The sequence below is a fragment of the Apodemus sylvaticus genome, chromosome 9 (assembly GCF_947179515.1).
Source record: "Apodemus sylvaticus chromosome 9, mApoSyl1.1, whole genome shotgun sequence".
Lineage (NCBI taxonomy): Eukaryota > Metazoa > Chordata > Mammalia > Rodentia > Muridae > Apodemus > Apodemus sylvaticus.
Genome location: NC_067480.1, coordinates 82,396,581 through 82,420,999, shown reverse-complemented (window position 1 = coordinate 82,420,999; position 24,419 = coordinate 82,396,581). Strand labels below are relative to the sequence as shown.

General features: G+C 39.5%; 1 protein-coding gene across 1 annotated transcript in view; it reads left to right on the top strand.

Moving 5' to 3' along the window:
• Window positions 1-24,419, top strand: part of Supt3h (SPT3 homolog, SAGA and STAGA complex component) — a 360,073-nt gene that overhangs the window by 237,848 nt on the left and 97,806 nt on the right. The window contains exons 4-6 of the mRNA XM_052192221.1: window positions 2,401-2,487; window positions 4,947-5,037; window positions 13,556-13,695. Coding sequence (XP_052048181.1) covers window positions 2,401-2,487; window positions 4,947-5,037; window positions 13,556-13,695 — 318 coding nt within the window. The remainder of the gene's footprint in view (window positions 1-2,400; window positions 2,488-4,946; window positions 5,038-13,555; window positions 13,696-24,419) is intronic.

The following is a 24,419-nucleotide window of genomic DNA, read 5'->3' as shown; positions in this document are numbered from 1 at the left end:
TGTCAAGGGCAGGCTCCCTTTCATTGCATAGGTATCAAGCTGGCCCAGTCATTGGTTGGCCACTCCCACAATTTCCCACCTTTACCCCAGCACATCTTGTAGGCCAACAAATTGTAGGTTGAGGGTTTGTGGCTGGATTGGTGTCCCATTCCTTCCACTGGAAGTCTTTCCTAGTTACAGGAGATGGCCAGTTCAGGCTTGGAGAATCACTCATTGCTGGGAGTCTTAGCTAAGGTCACCCTCATAGATTCCTGGGAGTTTCCATTGCATGTTTCTAGCTTATCTGAGAGATGCTCCCTGATTCTAGTTGTCTCTCCCTGTACTCTCTCCCTCCGTCTTCCCCACCTACCTGCCCTGTTCCATTCCTCCCTACCTCACTCCAGTCTGCATTCGATTTCCCTTTCCCAGAGATATCCACCCAAGCTTCCCTTGCTTGAGCATCTTTGTCCCGTAGTTTTTTGGGTATGTGGACAATAGCCCAGTTATCCTTTACTTTGCAGAGAATATCCTCTTATAAACATACCATGTTTGTCTTTCTGGAGAACCTGTCTTAATTTCTTTTAAATAAAAATAAAACCCAGTGATAAAATATAATTTTTTTTTGCCTACTGTAACAGATGGTTTGGAAAAGTGGTACAAAATGTTGAGCTCTTCAGCCTTTATTATTTTGTCGTGTTTCTGGTCATTGCACTTGCAAGCGTCATTTTACAGAGTACTGTGGAGAGCTCTGGCTGTGGATATAGATGAACCATTGACTTACTGGGTTGTCTGTTAGAGGCATGTACTTCACCTGGTCCTTTGTTGGCATGAATATTCCTGATGTCTATAGTGGTTTTCATGTAAAACCACTTCTTCATCTAAAAAAAACTAAAAAAATAAAGCATCTTTATAAGCTGTCTCCTAGTTCTCTATGTGTGTCCAGAGACATGGATACGTGGCTCATATTCTCCACCCTGACTGAGTGTATCTTAGACTGTGATCAAAAGATTTTTATTTGAAAAATTGATGTATGAACATTTTCCCTGACATTCTAAGTATTTTCAAAGGAAACTGTGCTCATGGTGAAAACTGCTAGGTTTCTTTGGGGCAAGATATATCATCTTTTCAACCCCCTCCTAAGGTTTCTTCTTAAATGGCTCACAGTTAAATTTAAATTTCTATATTTAGATAGGATTCTGTTTATATACCAACTACCAGTATCCAGGAAATCCAGTGGGAAAGCCACACAGGGGAAGCTGAGAGTCCTTTCTATAGTCTGCTCATTCAGAGATGGTTTGAAGCTTATTTGGTTAGCAGAATGGTTTAAACATTCATGCAGAGGTCCTTCAGCACAAATGTACCATTTAATTTCAAATAATGAAGATGGCAGTGTGGCTTCGTTAAAGAGGAGCACTCAGGAGCCTGTGTTATTTTACTCCAAAGAAAGGCCCATGCTGGTGGAGGAGCTCTCGTATGTAAATGTGTTTATAATACTTAAGATGGGAGACTTGGTTCTGTGCAATCAGCACAGTTTGATCACATTTGGAAGAACTCACAGGCACATTTTTTCTCACATGTGCTCCAGCATCTTGATTTTTTTCAGATGGACCTATTTTATGTTCCTTCCAACTAATCAAAATAAGAAACTGAGTCTGCCTTTGCCAAAAACTAGAACTATCGTTTTTCACATTCTTTTATTTTCCAGGTCATTTTCAAGTAAGATTATGTTTCTAGGGCTTCTGAATTCCTGAAAACTCTCGGCTTTGCAGCTCTGAAGGCCCAGATGGATATTTTAGGGGATCTAGCTTTTCAGGGTGTGTGTTTTGCCTTGTGCATCCCAGATACAGTTCACTTTTGTGTGCATGTAATTAGTGTGGAAAGAAATTAATGCCGTCCAGTATTATGATTTATGGACTGAATCCTTTAGCCACTGAAGACTTGCCAAAGCGAAAAGTATTTTTTTTCCTTTGGATATTAGAAACAGCTTCTGTTTTTGTTGATCTTTAAAGTACTGAATGGGCCTATTTCACATCATACCAGCATGGGAGCTCAGATTAATAATATACTTATTCAACTAGTGATACTGAGCGAAACCATTGCACACATGGGTAGGAAGGATAAAATTTCATAAAATTATTTTCAGGTGTATTAATGTATTTCTGGAAGCCACATATGATTTCTCTTTTGCATGAAAGAGATCAAGGAGTTCTGTTTATTGTATCTATTACAGGTGGGTGCATAAGCTAATTTAAGCATTTTTGGATATCTTAAAACACAGGGAGCTTTGCTTTAAGAAGCAGGAACATGATTGCTGGGTTAGCCCCAGGTCTTTATTGTAGGGAGATTTACCTCTCTTGAGACATTGTGATTGTACTATATATAATTAATATGAGGCAATTTCCTGCATTCCCTTTGTTGTAGTTACAGCAAGCTGCAGAAGTCTCTCAGCTTCGGGGAGCAAGAGTGATAGCTGCTGAAGATCTTCTGTTCTTGATGAGAAAAGATAAGGTACCATAAAACAACTTCATTGCATTAATGTGAGGCCTGATCCTTAACTGAGCTTACCTAAGGAAAGGATGGACTCTTGTTAGAGCTATCAAATGAGAACCTAACCATTGAAGCAATGGGTAGCCTTCATGATTTGCACAGCAAAATGCAGTAACTCCAGGAGTCATTTGTCTTTCCATGAATATGAGAAAACTGCCTTGAGTTACTCTTCCCTTCCCCTGTCCTTGTTAGTCACTGCATTCCCCTCTCATTTCCCCAGGCACCAGCTTTGCACTGGTCTTAGAAGTACTGCCCCTCTGAGAAGTGTATTCATTCTCCTCTCAGGTGGAGAGTTCTAAATACTAGTAGAATTCAGACCTTCACAGAATCATATTTAACTTGAAATACAAAGTTTATTCTCTTCACTGACTTATAAAAATAAACAAATTAATGCAAATAATTTAAAAACTACTATCTATTATTTTTAATAAAATCTCTGAACCCTAGCTATTAAGATATTAGAGTTGATTGATTTTTGTATGTTTATTTTTGTCATAATTTTCATGAGTAGCTAGTTGAATAAATTCTATGCTACTTCTATCTGTTTTAATCAACTGACTATTAATATAAAGAATATGTGAAGGAAAAGAAATGAATCAATGCCAAGCAGCTTACAGTCTGCTTGAAGCAATATATGTGATATTCTTAAGCATTTAAGATGTGCTGAATGTTATAGTTTGTATGACAGGGAAAGAGAGTTGTTGTAGGAAGGAACCTGACAGGATACATGGTTTCTATGATGGCTCTGGGCGGGGCTGAGAAAGAGCACTTTATGGAGACAGCATAGGAATTGTTAATTTGTTTTGTGCTTGGAGATCCTTAAGGGAAAGCAGGCCATCAGGACCTGCAGTGGTGCTGTGCCCAGGAGTCCTGAAGACTGCTGAAAAAAAAAAAAAAAAAAGCCAGGGCCCTGGGGCAAGGTTCCTTACATGTGGGGGGGGGGGGGGTCAGCTCGGAAAGGAGACTACTTAGCTCTTCCCAGTTCTTCTTGTCACAGAGAAGACATAAAGACATACACACAGTCCATACTGATGCTCCTTCCCCTTGTAGGGAGGGCAGCCATTTAAATCGTATAGAAACTTCAGGAATATATGCCATTTGATGATGCATTTCTAGTGTCCTGGACTCTTACCAGAATATTTTGACTAACCAACAACATACTTGTAACAAAATAGTTATTAGTTTTCTCATCTTTATCAAATAATTTTATTTATATTCTGAAGTATTCCAAAAAGATTATAAAGAGGCTTATATAGGAAAAATACTAAACAGGATAAAATTAAAATAATGGTCGGAGTTAAAGCAAAGAGAAAAGAATAAGGAAAGCTGATGGCCCTGCAGGGTGCACTGTGACTGCCTTGAGTCTGTAGTCAGGTGGCTTCTACCACAGGCTGGGCTTCACATGCTGTGGGAAGCAGCCTCCCTGGTCTCTCTGGAGTCAGACAGCAGGCATGTGAGGTGTGGGCTTCCTTCACTTGCACATGACAGAATTAGACTCTGAGGTTACTCTACTTCCAGCCCTGATAAGCTTTAGTCATAAGGCTGTATCTCCCTCCGGGTCCCTGCATGAAAAGAGGTGGATAGATTCGTTTCAACTTTGGGGATATTGAAAATATTGAGAGATATTCATGTAAAGAGCTTTATAAAAGTGTTTAACCACTCTTAGAAATCCAAGTTCTACAGGTTGTGAACCAGAGCTAATACCTTCCAGGGTTAGCACAGAGTAAAGTACAAGGCCTTATTAGTCACTTAAAGCTGAGAGCTACTGTCATCCTCTTCTAAATCCTGGAAGGCCATCATCAGGGCCTAGCTGTCATTTGCAGGCTTGAGTTGCCTGAAGACAAATTTCTCAGCTTATAGATGCTTTCCATAACTGTCCTATGAAAGGATTCTCAGGCCAGGTATGGTAATATGCTCTGGTTATTTTATCACTGGGTAGGCAGAGGCAACAGGATCACAAGTTCAAGTTCACCCTGGACTGTACAGCAAGGTTTTGTCTCAAAAATTAAACATAAAAATGAATTCTTGAAAACTCCCAGTTTAGATGTTTATAAGTCTATTTTACATAATTTTTGCCTCCAAATATATACAAAATTCCAAAGCATAAGTACACTTGGCTCACCAAAGGCAAAATGGTATTTATTGAAATCATCAAAAGGAATTTAAGATGTTTTTTAAAAATATACAAAACAGTGTTATTTTGATTCTGGCAGGCCTGGATGGACTCATATAAAAACACATTTATACACACATTTTAGCTGTTACTGCAGGGCCACATTTTCCACTTATACTATCAAACTCATGATAGTTGTGTTTCTTCAGTGATCGTCAGGCACTAGTCTATTGAAGTTAATTCTTAAAGCAATTCTTAATTAGTAATGAAAAATGTATTATAAACCTCTTACTTTATATTTCAATAGAAAAAACTTAGAAGACTTCTAAAGTACATGTTTATCCGAGACTACAAGTCAAAGATCATCAAAGGCATTGATGAGGATGACCTTCTGGAAGGTAAGTAAACCAGTCCCTCACCTGAAGGAGCACCACCACGGAGGCCGCATTAGGAGGTCTTCCATGTGTTAGCAATTTAAGTACTTCCTTGTTAGCAATTTAACCTTGTCATTTTCTCTTCTGGAACCTCATAGGGCTCAAGACTCTCAGTCTTGAGAGAGGCAGTCCTTAAGAAGTGAGAACTCTGCAGACTCCTTGAGGAAGTTATTTGGAGCAGAACATGTGGAAATCCATACCTAGGACCTTATTTAAAGAGAAGTGGCAATCTTAGCAATAAACTGAGGACTGAGAGATCCATTGTATAGCACTAAGCAAAAGAGTGGCTAGCTTGAAGTTTAATAGAGGAGACAGAGAAGTAGCTAAGAACAGCCCTCTGGAGGCCACAGCAGAACAAAGGACTCAACATTAGCACACTAAGATGTGGAGCATTTAATTGCCAAGAATATCATGAAATGTAGTAGCTCTGGGGCTAGGAGCGCTTGCTAATGTTGCAGAGGACCTGAGTTTGGTTCCCAGCATTCGTAACTCCAGATCCAGAAAATCTAATACCTCTCACCTCTGAGGCCACCCATGCTCATGTGCACATACCCACATGCAGACACATGCAAACCTACATATAATTTAAAATAATAAAACTAAATCTTTAAAAACAAAACAGTAGCTTGCTGTTACTGGAAATTCATAACCAGGCTTGGTACTGAGAGACAGAACAGCTAGAAGCTTGGTGGGAATCTTGAAAAGCAAAAGCCAGAGGCTATGTAAAGCTGGAAATAGAAGAGAATGCACACATAAATGTGCACCGTGGAGGGGTGAGTGATATCAGAGGATGCTCAATGGAACAAAGAAGCGAGGAAAACAAGCCCACCAAAAGGAAGAAATATTTGCCTGAGTTACTGTGGCATATCATTTAAAACGTTCATTTCAACAATTATAAAACTCTAGATGTATAAAGGCACAGGTAGATATTATCTATTAAAAAAAAGACAATAAAATGTAGACAACAGAAATTGCCTACTGGAATCCAGATGTTGGATTTAGCATGCAAAAACTTCAAAGTAACTATTGTACTATGTTCAAATAAATAAAGGAAATTGAATTCAGAGAAGAACAGGTAAGGATGAAAATCATGGCTCATAAAATGTACAGTATCGAGAAACAGATTAAATTTTTAAAAATTATTATAATGGAGTTTAAATGTACGTATGCTCAGAAGACAACACCACCAAGCCTGACGACCCAAGTTCAACCTGAACCCACATGGAAAGAGAGAACAGATTTGTGGCAGTTATCCTCTAACAAAAAATATCATGGCATGCGCGTGCGCGCACACACACACACACACACACACACACACAAACACAAAATTAAGAACAACAAGGAAGATGAAAACTATCACGACAGAAACTTTGAATTTGCCGGAAGACAAATGATGAAAAATAAGAAAGTAGATAGTGCTTCAAAGAAGTATAGGGTAGCTGGGCGGTGGTGGCGCACGCCTTTAATCCTAGCACTTGGGAGGCAGAGGCAGGTGAATTTCTGAATTCAAGGACAGCCCAGTCGACAGAGTGAGTTCCAGGACAGCCAGGGCTACACAGAGAAACCGTCTGGGCGGTAGAGGGGAGGTATAGGGCACCATTAAGTATATCAGCATTTTTGTAACTCAGAAAAGGAGTGTACACTCCACTAATACATCAGGGTAATATATGAGAAGGTGTGTACACGCCACTAATACATCAGTATAATGTATCAGAAGAGAAGGAGGAGGAGGAGGGAGGAAGGGAGAAATAGAGAGAATCAAAAAGAGTATTCAAAAAAACAGTGAATGAAAACTTATCAGATTTGAGAAAATTGTAAATACTTATCCAAGTACCTTAACAAACTAGCAAACTCCATTAGAATAAACTCAAATTTTTCTATACTGTTACATGTTCTAACAGAGATAATTATGAGAGCCAACAGAGAGAGTATCTGTGGACCTTTGGGAAGTCTCCAGAGAAGGAGAACCTTCATGGACAGAATCAGTGTACTCCTAAAAAGAGTCACCAAAAGCTCACATCCTACTATTCAAAACGGACTTTACTAGATCCTGGCTCTACCTTTCAGGATGCAAGATAACTGTAAACAAAACAAGTAGGTAGAGTTCCCTTACACTCAAGACAAACAACCCAAAGTCATATGAGGAAGACATGTATAACAACATCAGAAAATAAACAATTTTGCAATAAATTACCACTGATTTACAAGATTGCTACACAGAAACTACAAGTCACTGTTGGGGGAGGGGCGGGGGAAGACTGAGGAATAGAAAAACAGCCATCATTCATGGCTAGACCGCTTGGCACTGTTGAGGCACTAGCCAGCCTCACCTGGAGCTGTAGATCACTCCAGCTTTTTATGGAAATGAATGGCCGATTCACGTCATTCATGTGGAAAGGTCAGATGGTAAAGGAGAACAGAGCAGTTTTGACTATACATGGCCCAGAAGAGTCAGAACCATCTCACAAAACTGCTGTAAATCACCATAACACACACAAGATGTGGTGGACAGAAGGACAGACACATGCTAGTCAATGGGTGATCAGGACTGAGTGTACAAGTGAGGATCTCAGAGAGGCTGGTGATGCTCGACAGGTTTGCAGAACAGTTCTATCAGGAGCAAACCGCTCCTTCAACTAGAGACATTGCGACATCTAGAAATCTACATAGAAAAGAAATAATTTGATCCCTCTGTACTTCAGTATGCCCCCTCCCAAAAAGACAAAAGAACAAAAAACCTAAGTACAGATCATTGGGAGCTCACTATTACAACACAAAATTCAAGTCTTTTTTTCCATTTTTGCTATATCTTTATTTACTTGTTTTCTGTATGAATGTATGGGGCGAATTCCATGGTGAGTGTGTAGAAGACAGAAGATAGTTTGCGGGAAAAGGTTCTTTCCCTCCACTCTGTGGGTCCTGGTGTTGAACTTAGGTCATCAGGTGTGACAGCAGGCATTTTAATCTACAGAGCCGTTTTTCTGAAAAGAAAGTTTTAAAAAGAAAGCAGGAGTAAGTGTTGGCAGCCTGGGTAAGGACAGTATTGTGTGCACAGGACACCAGAAGCACAACAGCAAACAGAGCTGCTATTGAATTAGCATTGATTAAGTTTAAAGCCATTGTGCTTCAAAGAATGTGCAGCAAGAAAAAACAGAACTCAAAAATCTTACATATGTTCCTTTATCAAGGAATTTATAACCTAAATGTTTAAAGAACTCATCAATTCCGTAAAAAAAGACAATAATACAGCTTTAAAATGAATAAGAGACAACCTTGCAGAGACCTAAAACACTAGCTACGAGATGCCAGAAAAGATGACCACTAGCCTGGGCCTTAGTACAAATGCAAATCAGAACCACAATAACAGGCTGCTCCTACCTTCCAGGATATCTGGGATTAGACAGATGAAGGAAGGCAAATGCTGAGGGTGTGCAGAGATCTAGCTTATGTTGCTAGGAGGAGGATAAAATGGTACAGCCACTTCAGAAAACATCCTAGAAGTTTCTCAAAAAGAAAAAGTAAAAAGACAAAGTAAACCAGCTATTGAACACCCAATAAAGCCAAATGAAGAGAGATGTTCACACTTCATAGCAGAAAGCTAGAGTCAGCACACTGTCTGCCAACACATAAAAACATAAATGAATACTTTTTGTAATTTTGTATTTTGTATTTATACAAGAAGTATTTAGGGCAATAAAGTGGAATTGACTACCACATCATGCTCATCTGTGGATGAAGTAGAAGCCCACCACAGAGACCACAGATCTCCGACTGACAAGTAGCGAGAAAGGGCGAACAGAGAGTAGTGTTTGCCTGGAGCTGGGAACAGGGTTGCACTAGGGAGTCATCTAAAATAGTCTGTCAAAGCTCTTAAGGTTGCTGTATGACATTGTCATCTGCAAAAATAACTATGCTCCTAGACAGAACTACCAAACTGAAACCAAAAGGAAACACATACACACACACACACACATATCTCATAATGTTTAAACAAATTTATTATTTTCTATGGACTTCACTTCTAGAATTCTCCATCATTGATTTCATTAACTTCTGGCTTCAGCTTGTATCTTTTTTCTACAGAGTTAGCTGCTATATTAAGATCTATGTCCAGACTCTACCCTGAAATGATAATGTATTCACTGCTTAGCAATTCCTTTTTTAAAGCTGCATAATTTAGGCAAAGATGGACTTAAATGTTACTCCTATCTTTTCTTAAGGGAAAAACCATGATATAAATTAGCAGGCACATAATTATGAAAAAGTTTTCTATAATTATTTTTACTATAAGCATTTATATATATTATATGTATTATAATTATTTTTATTATAAGCATATTTCATTCTAAAGCTTTATTAACATATTTATCGTAAGCAGCAGATCACCATAATGCTTGAGTCATCTTTATTTGGTATAACCATTATTATTCCAATGAAAAATAGTTCTTTCTTACTCCCCAAGTCTCACTGATATCCTGTTCATTAATCCATATTAACCACTAGCTGCAACATTTAACAACGCCTTTATGATCCCTTGCGGTAACTTTCTGAGTTATGTATTCACTTTTAAATCAGCAAGGTGTGTAGCTCTGTTGTAGAGCTCATGTTACTGTGCCAGGGCCCTACCTCAATACAAGTAAATAAATACAGTAATACATATCGTGATAGTTTTCTCTTGTGCATGGGCACATGTGTGGAAGTCAAAAGACAACCTTGAGCTTTGAGTATCAGTCCTTTCCCTACTCCTAGCTTATTCACTGTTACATGCCTCAGACTAACTGTTCTGTATATTTCTGGAGACTCTCCTGCTTCAGCCTCGCATCTCCTGGTAGAGCTATACTGAGCACTGCAACTGCAGATGCCCACACTCCTACCTCCAGTTTCAATGTAGGTCCGGTGATGCACACTCAGGCCATCAGGCTTACATGGCGAGCACCTTACCCACACAGCCATGTCCCCAGCCCTTATGGTTTTATCTTAAGGGAAAAGAATAAAGCCATGCTTGCCAGGAGTGCAGCAGAGAAGAGTAGAGGAGGACAGTTGATGCCTTTGACTGTGCACATATATCCAGGCAGTTACAGCAGCACATGTGTGCATAGTACACCATGTACACATGTGATTCATACCCCAAAAGGAAAGAAAAGCAACACTGTAAGTAATGGACATAGAAAACAGAAAAACAATAATAGAATAGAAAAGAACATTACTACTTCACATGGACAAAAAGAAGAAATGGTAGGTTTATCAACATGGATGACTGAACTTTTTAAAAAAACAAAAGAAATAAAGATCACAAATGTCAACAGAAAGATAAATGGAAAGGTCACAAAATCTTGCACCCAGTAAGTGTTTGATAGATGTGGACAAGAAAATTCTAGCATTACTCATAGAATTCTGTATTAAAATACCTAAAAGAATAAGGAAGATGATACACTGTTTGTTACAGTGTTCTCAACCTGTGCGTCACAACCCCTTTGCAGGGGCAAATGATCTTTTTAAAGGGGTCACATATCCAACATCCTCCTATCAGATAGTTAGACTACAATTCATAACAGTAGCAAAATTACAACTATGAAGTACCAACAAAAGCGTTTTATGGTCTGGGGTCACTATCACGTGAGGAATTCTATTCAAGAGTCATAGCATTGGGTAGGTTGAGAACCACTAGTTTAGGATAACAGCTAAATAATAAACTAGCAAAATTTTGGAGTATCTGTACTTAAACCGTACTTCCTTAGAATGGAATATCAATGGTAGCATTTATTTTGTTCACTGTGTCCACAGAATACTGTTTTAAAAAGTGTAATTGGCATGATGGTTCACCCACTCATACACTTAACGAAGAGTGGATAGCTTTTATACTTTTACACTTGAACTAACCATGGATAGCTTATAGGGTTCATTTCACTAATCTTTAATTTTAAAGGAGTAATAACCCCATCTTGACTACTTAGGAAGCATGTTACTCAATATGTGGGATCAACATAAATATCCTAAAACAGTGGTGAGCATCACAGTCCTTTGCCTCCTCTCCTGCAGAGTTCAAGGAAAATAGTCCTTGGATTTAAATTAGGGAGCATTTTATTAATATTGACTACAGGGATGGATTAAATTAGGAGTAAATAAAACAAGAAAGGTCAAAAGAATAGAAACATACTAAATGTATCAATTCAACCAAAATTACTGAATTCATGGTCATTTGGGTATAATTCTAATAATGTTTTCTTGGAATGAATCATACAGAAATATCATAGCTTCCCTATGGAGCAAGAAATGGCCATATGTAGCTTGAGAAAGGATGAAATCAAAGAATAAATGTATATTTCAATCCTGTGTGTCATTGAGGACTTTGTGTATCACTAACTGATATAACCTAGGAAATCCAAGAACAGAATCTGAGACATGGAGATTCAAGGTATGACACAGTCCAGGGTAGCCGGAAAATGTAGGTATTAGTGGTGATGTACTTTATTAAAGACACTAAATGTGAAACATACAGAATTGACTGTATACAAAACAAATCCTGGGTGCATAAGTAAGAAAAAAAGGAAGGAAGCAGTATATCTGAAAAGGAGACTTAAAGATTGACAGTTTCCACTCTGCGGAGGTAGAGAGGAGTCAGAAGATAAAGTAACTTAATTACATAACATTTTTAGATTATGACAAAAGATGCTCTGCAATGGATAAGCAGACAGCAACGGGGTGATAGGAAGCATCCTTGTTGGCAAAAGATAAACATAGATGGTAAACAGAAAGGCTCCCAGGGTAGCTGGCAGACATGAGAAGGTGCTGGAGTTCCCTGTTGGTTATGGGTTAACTGTGCAAAATTTACTTTAGATACATTGGCTTTTCCCTGAAGTTCTGAGTAGAAATGTGGAGAAAACAGGCTCAGAATTTCTTTTTTCCAAAAAGATTTCTTTTATTAGATACTGTTTTATTTACATTTCAAATGTTATTCTTTCCAGGTCTCCCCTCTGGAAACCCCTACCCCCTGCCTCTTTGAGGGTGCTCACCCCCTCATTCACTTACTCCCACCTTCCTGCCCTGGTATTCCCCTACACTGTGGCATCGAATCCCCTCAGACCCAAGGGTCGCTCCTCCCACTGATGTCCAACAAGGCCATCCTCTGCCACATATGTGGCCAGAAAGGCTCAGAATTTCTTTGATGAAATTTGAAGCGCCAATAACATTTCCATTCTTGGAAACTCATACCCTGAGGAAAGAGCACACCTATGAATGGACTGCTACTTACAGCATTTCCCCAGTGCAAACACTGATCCAGCGTGTCTGCTTATCAACAGAGGATGGACTGAAAACTATGTTAGTAGATACTATAAGATATAGATGGTTATGCAGGGCTTTCAGAAGAATTTCTCTGTCCTCAATGAGGAAACATGGGTGGGAGAGAAGATAAAAGAATCTCTCTTCATAAAGAACGGCCATAAGTTATTTTTAAAGGAAAATGAATAAAATACACACATAAAGAAATTTATTGTAAATACATGAACACAGAGAAATGTGTGATGGTTACATACAGGAGAATGATTGTGAGCTGTATCTTAAGTTGGGGATTGGTGGATAACATAAAGAGAGGGAAGAAAAGGGGGAAGGGAAGGACAACAAAGGAGAAAGTACGTCTAATATTGTGGGGGTGTATATTTATGCTCACACACACTCACACACACACACACACACACACACATTTGCTTGGTGTTGGGGATTGCACCCAGTCTTGCACGAGGACCACAAACACACTATTACTCAGCTACATCCCCAGCCCTTACTGTGATCATGTGTTCATTAAAATTTTTATTTCAGAAGAAAACAAAATGATTAGACCCCTCATTTCTGAGCATGCTGACATAGATGCTGAAGCCCTTGTACTTTTAATTTTATTGGCCTTGCCATAAATAATCAAAGTTTGAAAGAAATATACTCAAGTATCTTATATTGATCACATTTCTTAATAGGTATCCATCTGTGGTATTTGGGACATTTGTTTGTTTGTTTGTTATCTCTAGTCTATAGAAGAATATCCTTAGTCTTCCTCTTTTATCAGATAATGTTCCAGGCTGTCTTGTATAGCAGTTTTGCTCATGGACTGTGTTTTCTAACACTGGGAGCTGTCAAATCTGCCTTCTTTGCTAGCATATGCCTTGTGTGCCCTCTCTTTCCTGCTTGTGTTTTATTTCTCTTGTAAGTACTATGGAGCAGGATTCCTTGCCAAACCTAAGAGCCCTCTCTTCCTTTCATAAGGCATTCAGTCAGCCCTTTCACACTTACTGTGGTAATTAATAAGTAATTTAATTCTATTTTTGTGATGTTGGCAGTTGATTTCTGAATGGTTTATTTTAGAGGGAGAGTTTCTGTGTAAGATGGCTCTGAGTGAGCCTCACATGCATGCAGTGTCTGCTGCACTGGTGGTGCTGGCGAACCCTGCTCAGCGCACTTTTGCTTTGTCTCCTTCCCAATCCTCATGAAGAAAAACTGAGTGGCAGCAGCGGTACAAACAAGAGACAGAAGATCGCTCAGGACCTGATCAACTCTATCGACCAGACAGGAGAGCTGCTGGCAATGTTTGAAGACAACGAGCTCGATGATGTCAAACAGGAGAGAATGGAGGTATGGCACATCCTTCCCGCCCAGCTCCAGGCCCGTGCTCGCCCTTCCTGTCCATCCGGTGGTATCTTTGAATGTAGCCTGAAATGCCCAAGTCAGTGCCTTTGTCCGCAGCACCCTCAAGAGCAAGCCCTGGGAAGGGAGGAAGTTTTGCTCCACACTTGTCTTTGAGAAACATCTTGCATTTTGATTCTGTGTTTTCTTCTTTGGAAATGGCAAGCATTCCATACTCTGGATCTGACATTTGCTGATGCACTTTCTTCCATTCAGACCACTTTAGATTAAATATTTACTTAATTTTTTTTTGTTCCAAATTATCCATTTGCCTCTGGGGTAAAGGTAATTCTTACAGCTTTTGTCTTGGCACAGAGAGTGAAGATCTGCCTTTCAGATTGCTGTTGGCAGTTTGCGGTTAGCCTCTCTGGCTAAGGTGGTGTCCAGGGAAGCTATATGCTTTATATCACTGTCACAGAACACAAGTGACATATTTGTATTCCCTACACATGTTCTCACAATGAATATAAAAATTGTATGTCTTGTGTTTACTTTAGCTATCTATACTTTAAATCACTGTTTCTTTCAATATACTCCAGGAGAAAATGAAAGTAATGATTGACTTCACTTGAGTGCCTTCCAACATACATGGTAGTATTCTTAGTTCTTACTGCAACTATTCTACTTTTACCTTCAAAAAGAAATCTCAGTTTCTCTCCCTTTAAATTGGGCAAGAGATAATTCCAGAATTCCAAGGGAGTTTCTAAATGCCTATTGTACCGTGGTCTCTATGCATGCTAAACTGGGTAATTATTTCACATTAAATTTTGGAAGGAGTCCAGTTGACATCTATGCATTGTAAATGTTAACAACATTCTTTAAAGAATTAGCATGCCTAGATCCTGAACTGTGATCTGAAGGCAGTAGTCTCTTAGGTATCAATTACCTTAGAAAAGTGTGGTTATCTTGCTTTGAGGCAACTGCAAATGGTTTTACTTCAACTTTGCCATGAGCCAAAAATACACTAAGTTGTCTAAAGCAGATTATAAGCATGTATTTCTGATGTCATTATGTCCCCAACACTGATGTCATTATGTCCCCAACAGGATATGATTTTATAGGACATGGTTTCACTTATGGTGTTGCTTGGGGAGGAAAGTGTTTGTACGTAGTCTTTAATATTTCATATCATGAGATGTGCGTGGAGAGAGCCCATGAGGGAGGGCTCTACAACATTACATGTAAAATCTGAGCACCTGACTTTTCAATTTCACTGGGGCAGATCTCCACTAAATAAGTCAGCCGCCCACAGTTGAGAAAGAGAATCAAGGTGCTAAAACACCAGGCTCAAAATAGCAGAGGAGAGCAGGAAGAATGTTGGAATAGTAAAATCAGTCAAGTCTCCAGAGCAGAAATCGCTCCATACTCACACATCTGAACCACTGTCCGCTATTGTAGTATACACTGTACAGTGTTAATGAGGATAATGAAATATCAGCAAACCTTGGCAAGGACATGTAGAGTGGAAGTCAGCCGTATCTGTACAGCAAGCCTAAAGTTGATGGTTCCTTTAAGCCCACGGCATCCCAGGATCTTCTTCTCCAAGATGACAAGTACTTTCCATATTTTACTCAATCAAATGGCATAGTTGAAATGAATAAAAAAATGATAAACTTATAGACATAACTACAGACAGTACAAGTAGAAAGGGGAGCCATTAGGAGCAGAGGCCTTGCCTGCTTCTAATTTGACAGGTTAGAGTTTCAAGAGTAAACCGCAGCTGTGGCAGTCCATATGAAACCACTTTGGACTCACAGACTGCAATCTCTGGCTTTTAAAGTGCAGTCGAATAATCAGCCTCGGCATCATTCCGTGATTTAATTTTCCTCTAAGCATCACTTATGCTTGCAGAAACTGTGCCCTACCTACCTTCTCTCCTACAATGGAGGAAATGGTGTAGCCCCACCAATGGAGTTGCACTAGGACAGGCTTTCTCACCTCTCTCCTCACCCATGCAAGTTTCTCTCTCTCTCTCTCCCTCTCCCCCCCCCTCTCTCTTCTCTCTCTCTCTCCCTCTCTCTCTCTCTCTCTCTTTCTCTCTCTCTCTCCTTCCCTCCCTCCCTCCTTCTTTCTCTCTCCGTCCAACCCTCCCTCCCCCTTCTCTTTCTCCCTCCATCCCTCTCTCTCTGTCTCTGTCTGTCTCTGTCTCTCTCTGTCTCTCTCTCTCTGTCTCTCTCTCTCCCCCCCCCCCCCACCTTCTCTTCCTCCCTCCTTCCCTCCCTTCCTTAGTTGTTCTCATATAAATAAATCTTGAAGAGCAAACTTTTACAAGTATGAAAACTCACTTGGGACCCTCACTGCTTCTGAAAACATGTGTGGTTGTAAAGTATATTCTTAAGTAGGCATGTGTAAGTATGTTCTTTGATATGGTTTTGAGCTGATAATATGTGTGTGCCCGGCTCTGAGTTTCCTTGGAATCTATTTCATTGCCATTAAGTATAATGGGGCCAGAAACAAGAAAACTGATTGAATTTTTACATTAATTTTACCTCGACAGTAAACCTTCATCATAGTTAACCATCTCAACCTGTTTGCGGTCCTGAACCAAATTCCCAACGTTTGGCTATCTGTGTAGCAGAGAACAATCACTATGGAAGTGATCTGTGATGTTCCCTCCAACCAACCAACTAACTAACTAACTAACTAACTAACTAAATATATAGAGAGAGGAGCAGGGAGGATTTCTCTGATTTGTTTTAATATATTAGAGGCATGAAGCACAAAGGGGGGAAATATCAAGCATATGTCCATATAAATAATAGTGCCCTTTCCAGATAGCCACTTCTAAGTAAAGCAGATGTGTTTTAGTGTTGATAATGATTTCTGTATTGAATCTTTTTCATTCTAGTTAGGTAGGTGTGGCTGAGTAAACCAGATGCCAGGGAGGCAGCCCTAAAGCTAGAGAAAGATTTGGTTTCTCTTAGCAAGAAACCGTCTGACACGGAGGGCTCTACATGGGGAGGATTCTGAGAAACTCAAGTTTGTCATTGGTCTAGTCAGTCATTCTGTGACATGAGCGATTGAAAAGTTAGGTGAGATCTGCCTCCAGTGTGATCTACAAATAGGTAAGGGTACACAGGAGAGCCGTGAATAGAATGAACACCCTACGGCTGGGTTGGAGTGCAGACTGTCCCTAGTGACTGTTTATATTTCTGCTACAATCTAATAGGATGGACTTAGAAAGCAGGATGGTATATATAAAATATAAGGCAGTTTAAAGGTTTTTAAATAAGCTTTAAATAAAATGAGATCTCAGCTGGCCACCTCATTTGCTTAAGGACAAATGAACTGCCAGTAGGTTTTACAGGAAGCAGTGTCTCATGAAGGCTGAATAACGGGAGAGATAGGCTGCCTCATCCAGGCACGCCTCAGCTGTTTCTGGCGCTTTCAGAGGCCATAGTTTATTGAGGCAAGACGACTGGAAGCCTCACTAAGGAGCCAGAGAGAGCGCAGACACTTTCTGTCTTCAGTTTGTGACGTGTGTTCTACTAGTTCCCAGCATGATTTGCTTTAACTATAAAGGAAAATAAATTTCCTATAAAACTAAGAGTCTATAAACACTTCTAATAAAAATCTAACATAAAAGACAAAAGATTGGTGTAAGATAAGCATTTACAAAGACAATTAAACCACCAATTAAAGCAGTTAAAAAAAAACACCACAGACATGCTTAAAATGGCAATGGACTTGGCAATGAAGATAGGCAAGGGTTGTGACTCCGAGGTCAACAATTTACCTTGCATATGTCAAGGCCTTGGGTTCAGCCTTTAGAATGTCAAAGAGACAGACTGCCATCCTAGAAAGCTGTGTGTCTAATCTATATGTATAAATGCATGTTTATATATGAATATATATGTATTATGTTTATATCCATTTGTTTTATTTGTAGGACTTGAATATATATTTTACTTGATTTTTTTTAAAGATCTATCTGAGACCTATCCAACTGCTAGCACTGTAGGAAAGAGGTTGAAGGAGAAAAGCTTCAAAATGCAATAATAGAAGAATGTTAGGAAAAGGTGCCTCTAATAATGAAGATGCAGTAGGTAGAAAATGTCCACCATCCATCCATTCTAGTTCCTTCAGAGGGAACGGTAGTGCAGAGGAAGCCAGCTCAGACATGCAGACATAAACAACTGATTTGAATGAAGAAAAGGTTTTAATAAATATCTAAGTTTATCTGACATTTATATGGATGTGAGCATACTAACTTTCCATTCAAATCCAGAATCCCTACTCATGCTACTTCCATTTGCCAAAGTTCAGGAAGCACTAACCAATGAAGGAAACCCTTGATAGAGTCAGGGGTAAACTACTGTGATCTATATGGAATGCCAACTTTTTGTTTAGGTAAGCCTTGATATTCAAATTAAAAGCATCAGAACTAGTAAGGTAGATAATGATTTAAAGCAATAGTACCTCTTCCCAGTGACTGTCAGAGCATAGCAGTGAGTCCAAAGACAGTCTGCAATTGCTGCAAGAAAATGTTATGTGCAACAGACTTCATGTCAGCAAGAAGCACGGAGAGACATAGGAAGGAAGGGTCCCAAATGTGCGGAACAGGAAGAACAGCATCCTGTGCTCCTGGACGTGAACGCTCAGCCTTGTAACTGTCCCACCACTTCATATGATTCAGCAGGTTAATGCAATCTCCTGTGGTCTTGGAAAGAACACCACTAGGAGATTTTAAGAACTTGATAAGATAACATTGAATTTGCCTTACATGATAAAAAATATAAAACTACAAAGGTTTAATTAAAGAAAAGCAGAAGACAGAGTTCAGTTTGCCTTGCCAAATATGTTAACATTTCCTTACCTCCTAAAGTCCTAAGTTTGTAGCCAGATGGTGGTGGTGCACGCCTATAATCCCAGCACTCTGGGAGGCAGAGGCAGGTGGATTTCTGAGTTCCAGGACAGCCAGGGCTACACAGAGAAACCCTGTCTCAAAAAAAAAAAAAAAAAAAAAAAAAAAAAAGTCCTAAGTTTGTGACGCAGGTCAGAGATCAAGACACAGGGGCCAGGACAAGCATTATCTGGGATAAAACATTCCAGGTGTCTCTTGACCTTGTACTTTCATTTTAATAAAGAATCCCAAGGAATATTGTATAATTTTCTATAAAATAATAACTTTTAAAAATATAGTTAAATGTAATTAGATATCAATTTGTGTGTGTATATAAGGATTTTTTTAAGCTTTTGTTTTTCAAACAATCTTTCTGAAAAATTCTACTTCTGAAGATGTCGTCAGGTCCAAAGGGCATGTTGAAGGGAAGAAATTGCTGTCTTCAAATACAATTATAGCATAGTAACAAAACTGAGGGCCTTCTATTTTGAGATTACAAGGGTTTTTTTTTTAATATTGATATGTGAATTTTTCAAAAGAAATAAGTTCTATTAAAGTTTTCTGTAATGATGCTATGATTTCAATTTGGAAGAGATAGAAATCACAAGAGTAGTGACTATTAAATTTTGCTATCTGTCAAAATGAATCTGGGACTGAGGCCAGTGTGATGGCTGGACAGGTAAACATGCCTGCTGCCTTACCCGGGGTACAATGGACTCCCCAAGTTGTCCTCTGACATCTACATATGCAGTGTAGCACATGAATGAACACATACATATATAATGATAACAATCAATATAATGATAATGTAAATCTAATTTTAAATGAAATGCCTGGGCAGAAGGAGAGGCTCTGTGGCAACTCTGGTTCTGACCCATTCCCGGTGACTCCTGCCTTCAGAGACGTCAGAATCTTCTTTACTAGTTTTAAGTGAAATTTACCTTCCTGCCTCTTTCCTAAGTCCTCCAGGGAGCAAAATGACAGACAGAAGCCTGAGACTGAACGTGTGTGACTTCTGTTTCCTGACAAAGTCAGAAGGTACATGACAGTAGCAAGGGTCCTTCATCTTGGTGAAAGAATACTTTGTAAAGGTTGGACTTGATAACATACAGGGACAAGCTGTTCCTTCTGCTTTCCCCACATCACAGAAGAGACACAGTCATGTGTCAGGGTACAGATGAATGCCAGAGCTCCCCCCACTATGGGCATCTCATCCTGTAGGACACACGTGCGTGCCTGTGCAGGCCTTGCTGACTGATGGGCTGACTTCTGCATCAGTGTTGCTAAGCACATAACCAATTACACTGTTCAATTACAATTTTTAGAACCAATATTTTCTGTCTCAAGTAATTTTAATTTGTTTTTTTTAAATGAAATGCTTCTCTTAGAGATCAGTCTACTGACTTGTTTATAAAACACCTTGGCAGAGAAGAGTTTTAAAATATCATTGAATTTAAGAACACCACAGGAGTTACCACTAATTTACATTTAGTGTTTATAGTTCTCAGATTGTGGTTGCTGTAATAACCAGCATATTTTTGCCTTGAATATTTTGTGGATTATATTTCCCCTATTCTTTCTCCTTGACCTACATTCCCCACAGTAGGTGGGCAGATTGTTGTTATATAGTCTGGCTTTTATTTATCTTCACTGGTTTAATCTCTGAGTTAGTATTTCTAAATATGAAGTAAGTCTATTTTGTGGCAAGGTTTCTATCTCCTTAGTGCCTCGGTTTGTGTAGTGGAATTAGCAAATCATTGCTTATTAGGTACAGACCACCCCTTTCTTGGCCTCTGTGCTGTGGACCTACCTCAGTCCAGTTCTTACCGTTACTTCCTGGTAAATCACACAGAGCAACCTGAGAGTAGACATCATCTTATTTCCAGACCATCATATCCTCACATAAAATTGAGTTCAACTGGCAGTGTGTTGGTGACTAGGGTGTCCTTCCCTTGTGTTAATGGGTCTGTCTGACACTTTTCATGCATTGATCCAAAGCAGGGGATAGCCTGTCAGTCACTGTGTTTTTCCAGTAAAAGGCTCCCCCTTTCTATAGGAGAGCCTTTTAGCATGCTGCTAGGTAAGCATGATATTAAGACCCTGTCAAGCAACCTTTCCATCTTCATCCATCCCCCACCTTCTTCACCCTCCTCTCTCACATGCTCTGCCAGGGCCCACATACAGTTGCACATGTGATCCAGCACACGTGCATTCACCTGGCATCATCTGTTCAGATATTTCAGTATGTAATGAATTCTAGTCTGGTCCCTAGTGTTCAGCTAGTTAGCTTGCTAAATGTGCTCCCTGTGAGCATGCACACATCCAAATGCTGGAAGCTTTCAACAATAGCATAGCTGTGCTTTAAGCTAGGTTATTAATTCTTTTACTCATCACTGCAATATAATGTCTAATGAGAAAGATTTCCTTGGGCTCCCAGTTATATCACAGAAGACATGATGGATTGACCAGCTTCTGTCCATGACAGTAAGAATGAGATAGCTTAATAATATGCTGTTGGGCCCAGATGCAGAGTTTGCCTGGAAGTAAAGCCTGGTTGTACCCTGGAAACCTATCCCACTGTGGTCCAGTTGCGTCACCTAGACCCCACCTCCTAACATTGCCACAGCCTCCCTAAACAGCATTCCCGTGTGGAGACGGAATGTTCAGACACACCATTTGTCACACTGAGCCACAACAGTGGGCAATGCAGATACTATTATCTGTTTGTTCAGTTTTTAAAAATGTAGTTTCCAAGTATAGAAAGACTGTCCTTTATGAATAACACAAGGTTCTAAAGGGCTGCGGCTGCAGGTGCATCATCCTCTGGAAGCTTGTTCTCAGGGCTCCTGTCAACGCCTCTGCCTACCCTACACTTGTGAAAGGCTGTCATTGTCTGGCTGACTTTCTGTTGGAGTCTTAGTAGTACTGTTTGCTTAGCTAAAGGTGTCATCAATTTACCTACCAACACCACTTAAATGTTGACTTGCACTAGCCCAAATATGTCTGTTGGCAATGCCAGGCACCAATACCAGTTTTAATTAGCAGATTCTATTTTTCAGATGGAGCAGTATGCTAACTGTGATTATTTTTGCCCAGGCACCTGCTCTGAATATTTGGCAATAAAGAGTATTTCATTTATCTGCCTCATGTACTGCACTAACAGACCATGAGAAGTAATTATGATTAAAAGCCATATTGCCTCCATCATTGTTACCATTACTAGTATAGCCCTTATGATTAGTTACAAGGAACAGTGTTTTGCCATGTTCTAGACATCCTGAAATTTCTATACTCCTACAGTTTCTGTAGCCATGAAGCAGAAAGGAGAAAGGGGACTTCTGGGAAGAGAAAGGGGTATCAGTGGGCACAAGAAAGGGCGAAACAGCAATAGGACTGAATAGGATCAAAATACCTTATATACAATTATGAAAATCTCATAATAAGATCATTGTTATATGTAATTATGTGTATTGATATAAGTGTTTTAACTCTTACATTTAAATTTTCAGTAACTAAGATGTACATATTAACAGTTTTGGTGTTTCATCTTTTCTGTTACAATATTGTGAGCTCTTACCTTCCAGTATCTACCTTGAAGAAAGAACTTCTACTTCTTACAGTACTCTGTACCCTGAAGAGTAAAAGGCAGGGATAATAATGAGCACACTGGCCTGCTCTTGAGTATGGAGAAAACAGAAATCAGAATGCAGAATAGCTAAAAGGTTGTTTTCACATTAAAAGAAAACTGTTTGAAAACTCTATCAGATCACCAGTGTTCCTTTCAAAATTGAACATACCTCTTTATCAGAAATTTTGCCAAATTCTATTCCATTGATCTACTTGTCTGTCACTGTACCAATACCATGCAGTTTTTAACACTATTGCTCTGTAGTACTACTTGAGGTAAGGGATACTGATTTCCACAGAAGTTCTTTTACTGTTGAGGATAGTTTTAGCTATCCTGGGTTTTTTGTTATTCCAGATGAATTTGAGAATTGCTCTTTCTAACTCTATGAAAAATTGAGTTGGGATTTTGATGGGGATTGCATTGAATCTGTATATTATTTTTGGCAAGATGTCCATTTTTAATATATTAATCCTGCCAATCCAAGAGCATGGAAGATTTTTCCATCTTCTGAGGTTTTCTTCAGTTTCACCATCTCTGACCTCAAGCTATACTATGGAGCAATAGTGATAAAAACTGCATGGCATTTAATACAGTGACAGGCAGGGAGATCAATGGAATAGAATTGAAGACCCAGAAATGAACCCACACAACTATGGTCACTTGATCTTTGACAAAGGAGATACAGCCATCCAGTGGAAAAAAGATAGCCTTGTCAACAAATGGTGCTGGCTCAACTGGAGGTCAGCATGTAGAAGAATGCAAATTGATCCATTCTTACCTCCTTGTACTAAGCTCTAGTCCAAGTGGATCAAGGACCTCCACATAAAACCAGACACACTGAATCTAATAGAAAAGAACCTGGGGAAGACCCTTGAGGACATGGGCACAGGGGGAAAGTTCCTGAATAGAACACCAATAGCTTATGCTCTAAGATCAAGAATTGACAAATGGGACCTCATAAAATTACAAAGTTTCTGTAAGGCAAAGGACATTGTCAAAAGGACAAAATGGCAACCAACAAATTGAGAAAAGATCTTTACCAACCCTACATCCGACAGAGGGCTTATATCGAAGATATACAAAGAACTCAAGAAATTAACCTCCATAGAGCCAAATAATCCTATGAAAAAATGGGGTACAAAGCTAAACAAAGAATTATCAACTGAGGATTATCGAATGGCGGAGAAGCACTAAAGAAATGTTCAACATCCCTAGTCATCAGGGAAATGCAAATCAAAAGAACCCTGTGATTTCACCTCACACCAGTCAGAATGGCTAAGATCACAAACTCAAGGAGAAAACAGGTGCTGGCGGAGATGTGGAGAAAGAAGAACACTCCTTCACTGCTGGTGGGGTTGCAAGCTGGTACAACCACTCTAGAAATCAATCTGGCGGTTCCTCAGAAAACTGGGCATGATGCTATCAGAGGATCCCCGCTATACTACTTCTGGGCATATACCCAGAGGATTCCCCAGCATGTCATAAGGATACATGCTCCACTATGTTCATAGTAGCCCTATTTATAATATCCAGAAGCTGGAAAGAACCCAGATGTCCCTCAACGGAGGAATGGATACGTAAAATGTGGTATATAGACACAAAGAAGTACTATTTAGCCATTAAAAACAATGAATTCATGAAATTCTTAGACAAATGGATGGAACTGGAGAATATCATCCTGAGTGAAGTAACCCAATCACAAAAGAACACTCATGGTATGCACTCACTGATAAGTGGATATTAGCCTGGAAGCTTGGAATACCCAAGAAACAATTCACATATCAAATGATGCCCAAGAAGAAGGAAGGAGTAGCCCCTGGTCTAGGAAAGGCTCAGTGCAGTAGTGTAGGGGAATGCCAGGACAGGAAAACAAGAAGGGGTGGATTGGGGAATGAGGGGGGGAGGGAAGAGGGTTTATGAAACTTTGGGGGAAGGGGAATCCAGGAAGGGTGAAATCATTTGAAATGTAAATAAAGAAGATATCATTCATATTCTCTCTCTCTCTCTCTCTCTCTCTCTCTCTCTCTCTCTCTCTCTCTCTCTCAGGGGTACAATACTGGCATGAGTATGGCATGGGTAACTACTGGATTTGTGATTGAATATAAGGCCTGCTCCACAGGAGGAACTGTGTGCCTGGAACTGTAAATCTGGCCCAAGAACTCACACATTTTAAAAAATTAATAGTCAGCATTTTTAAAGCTT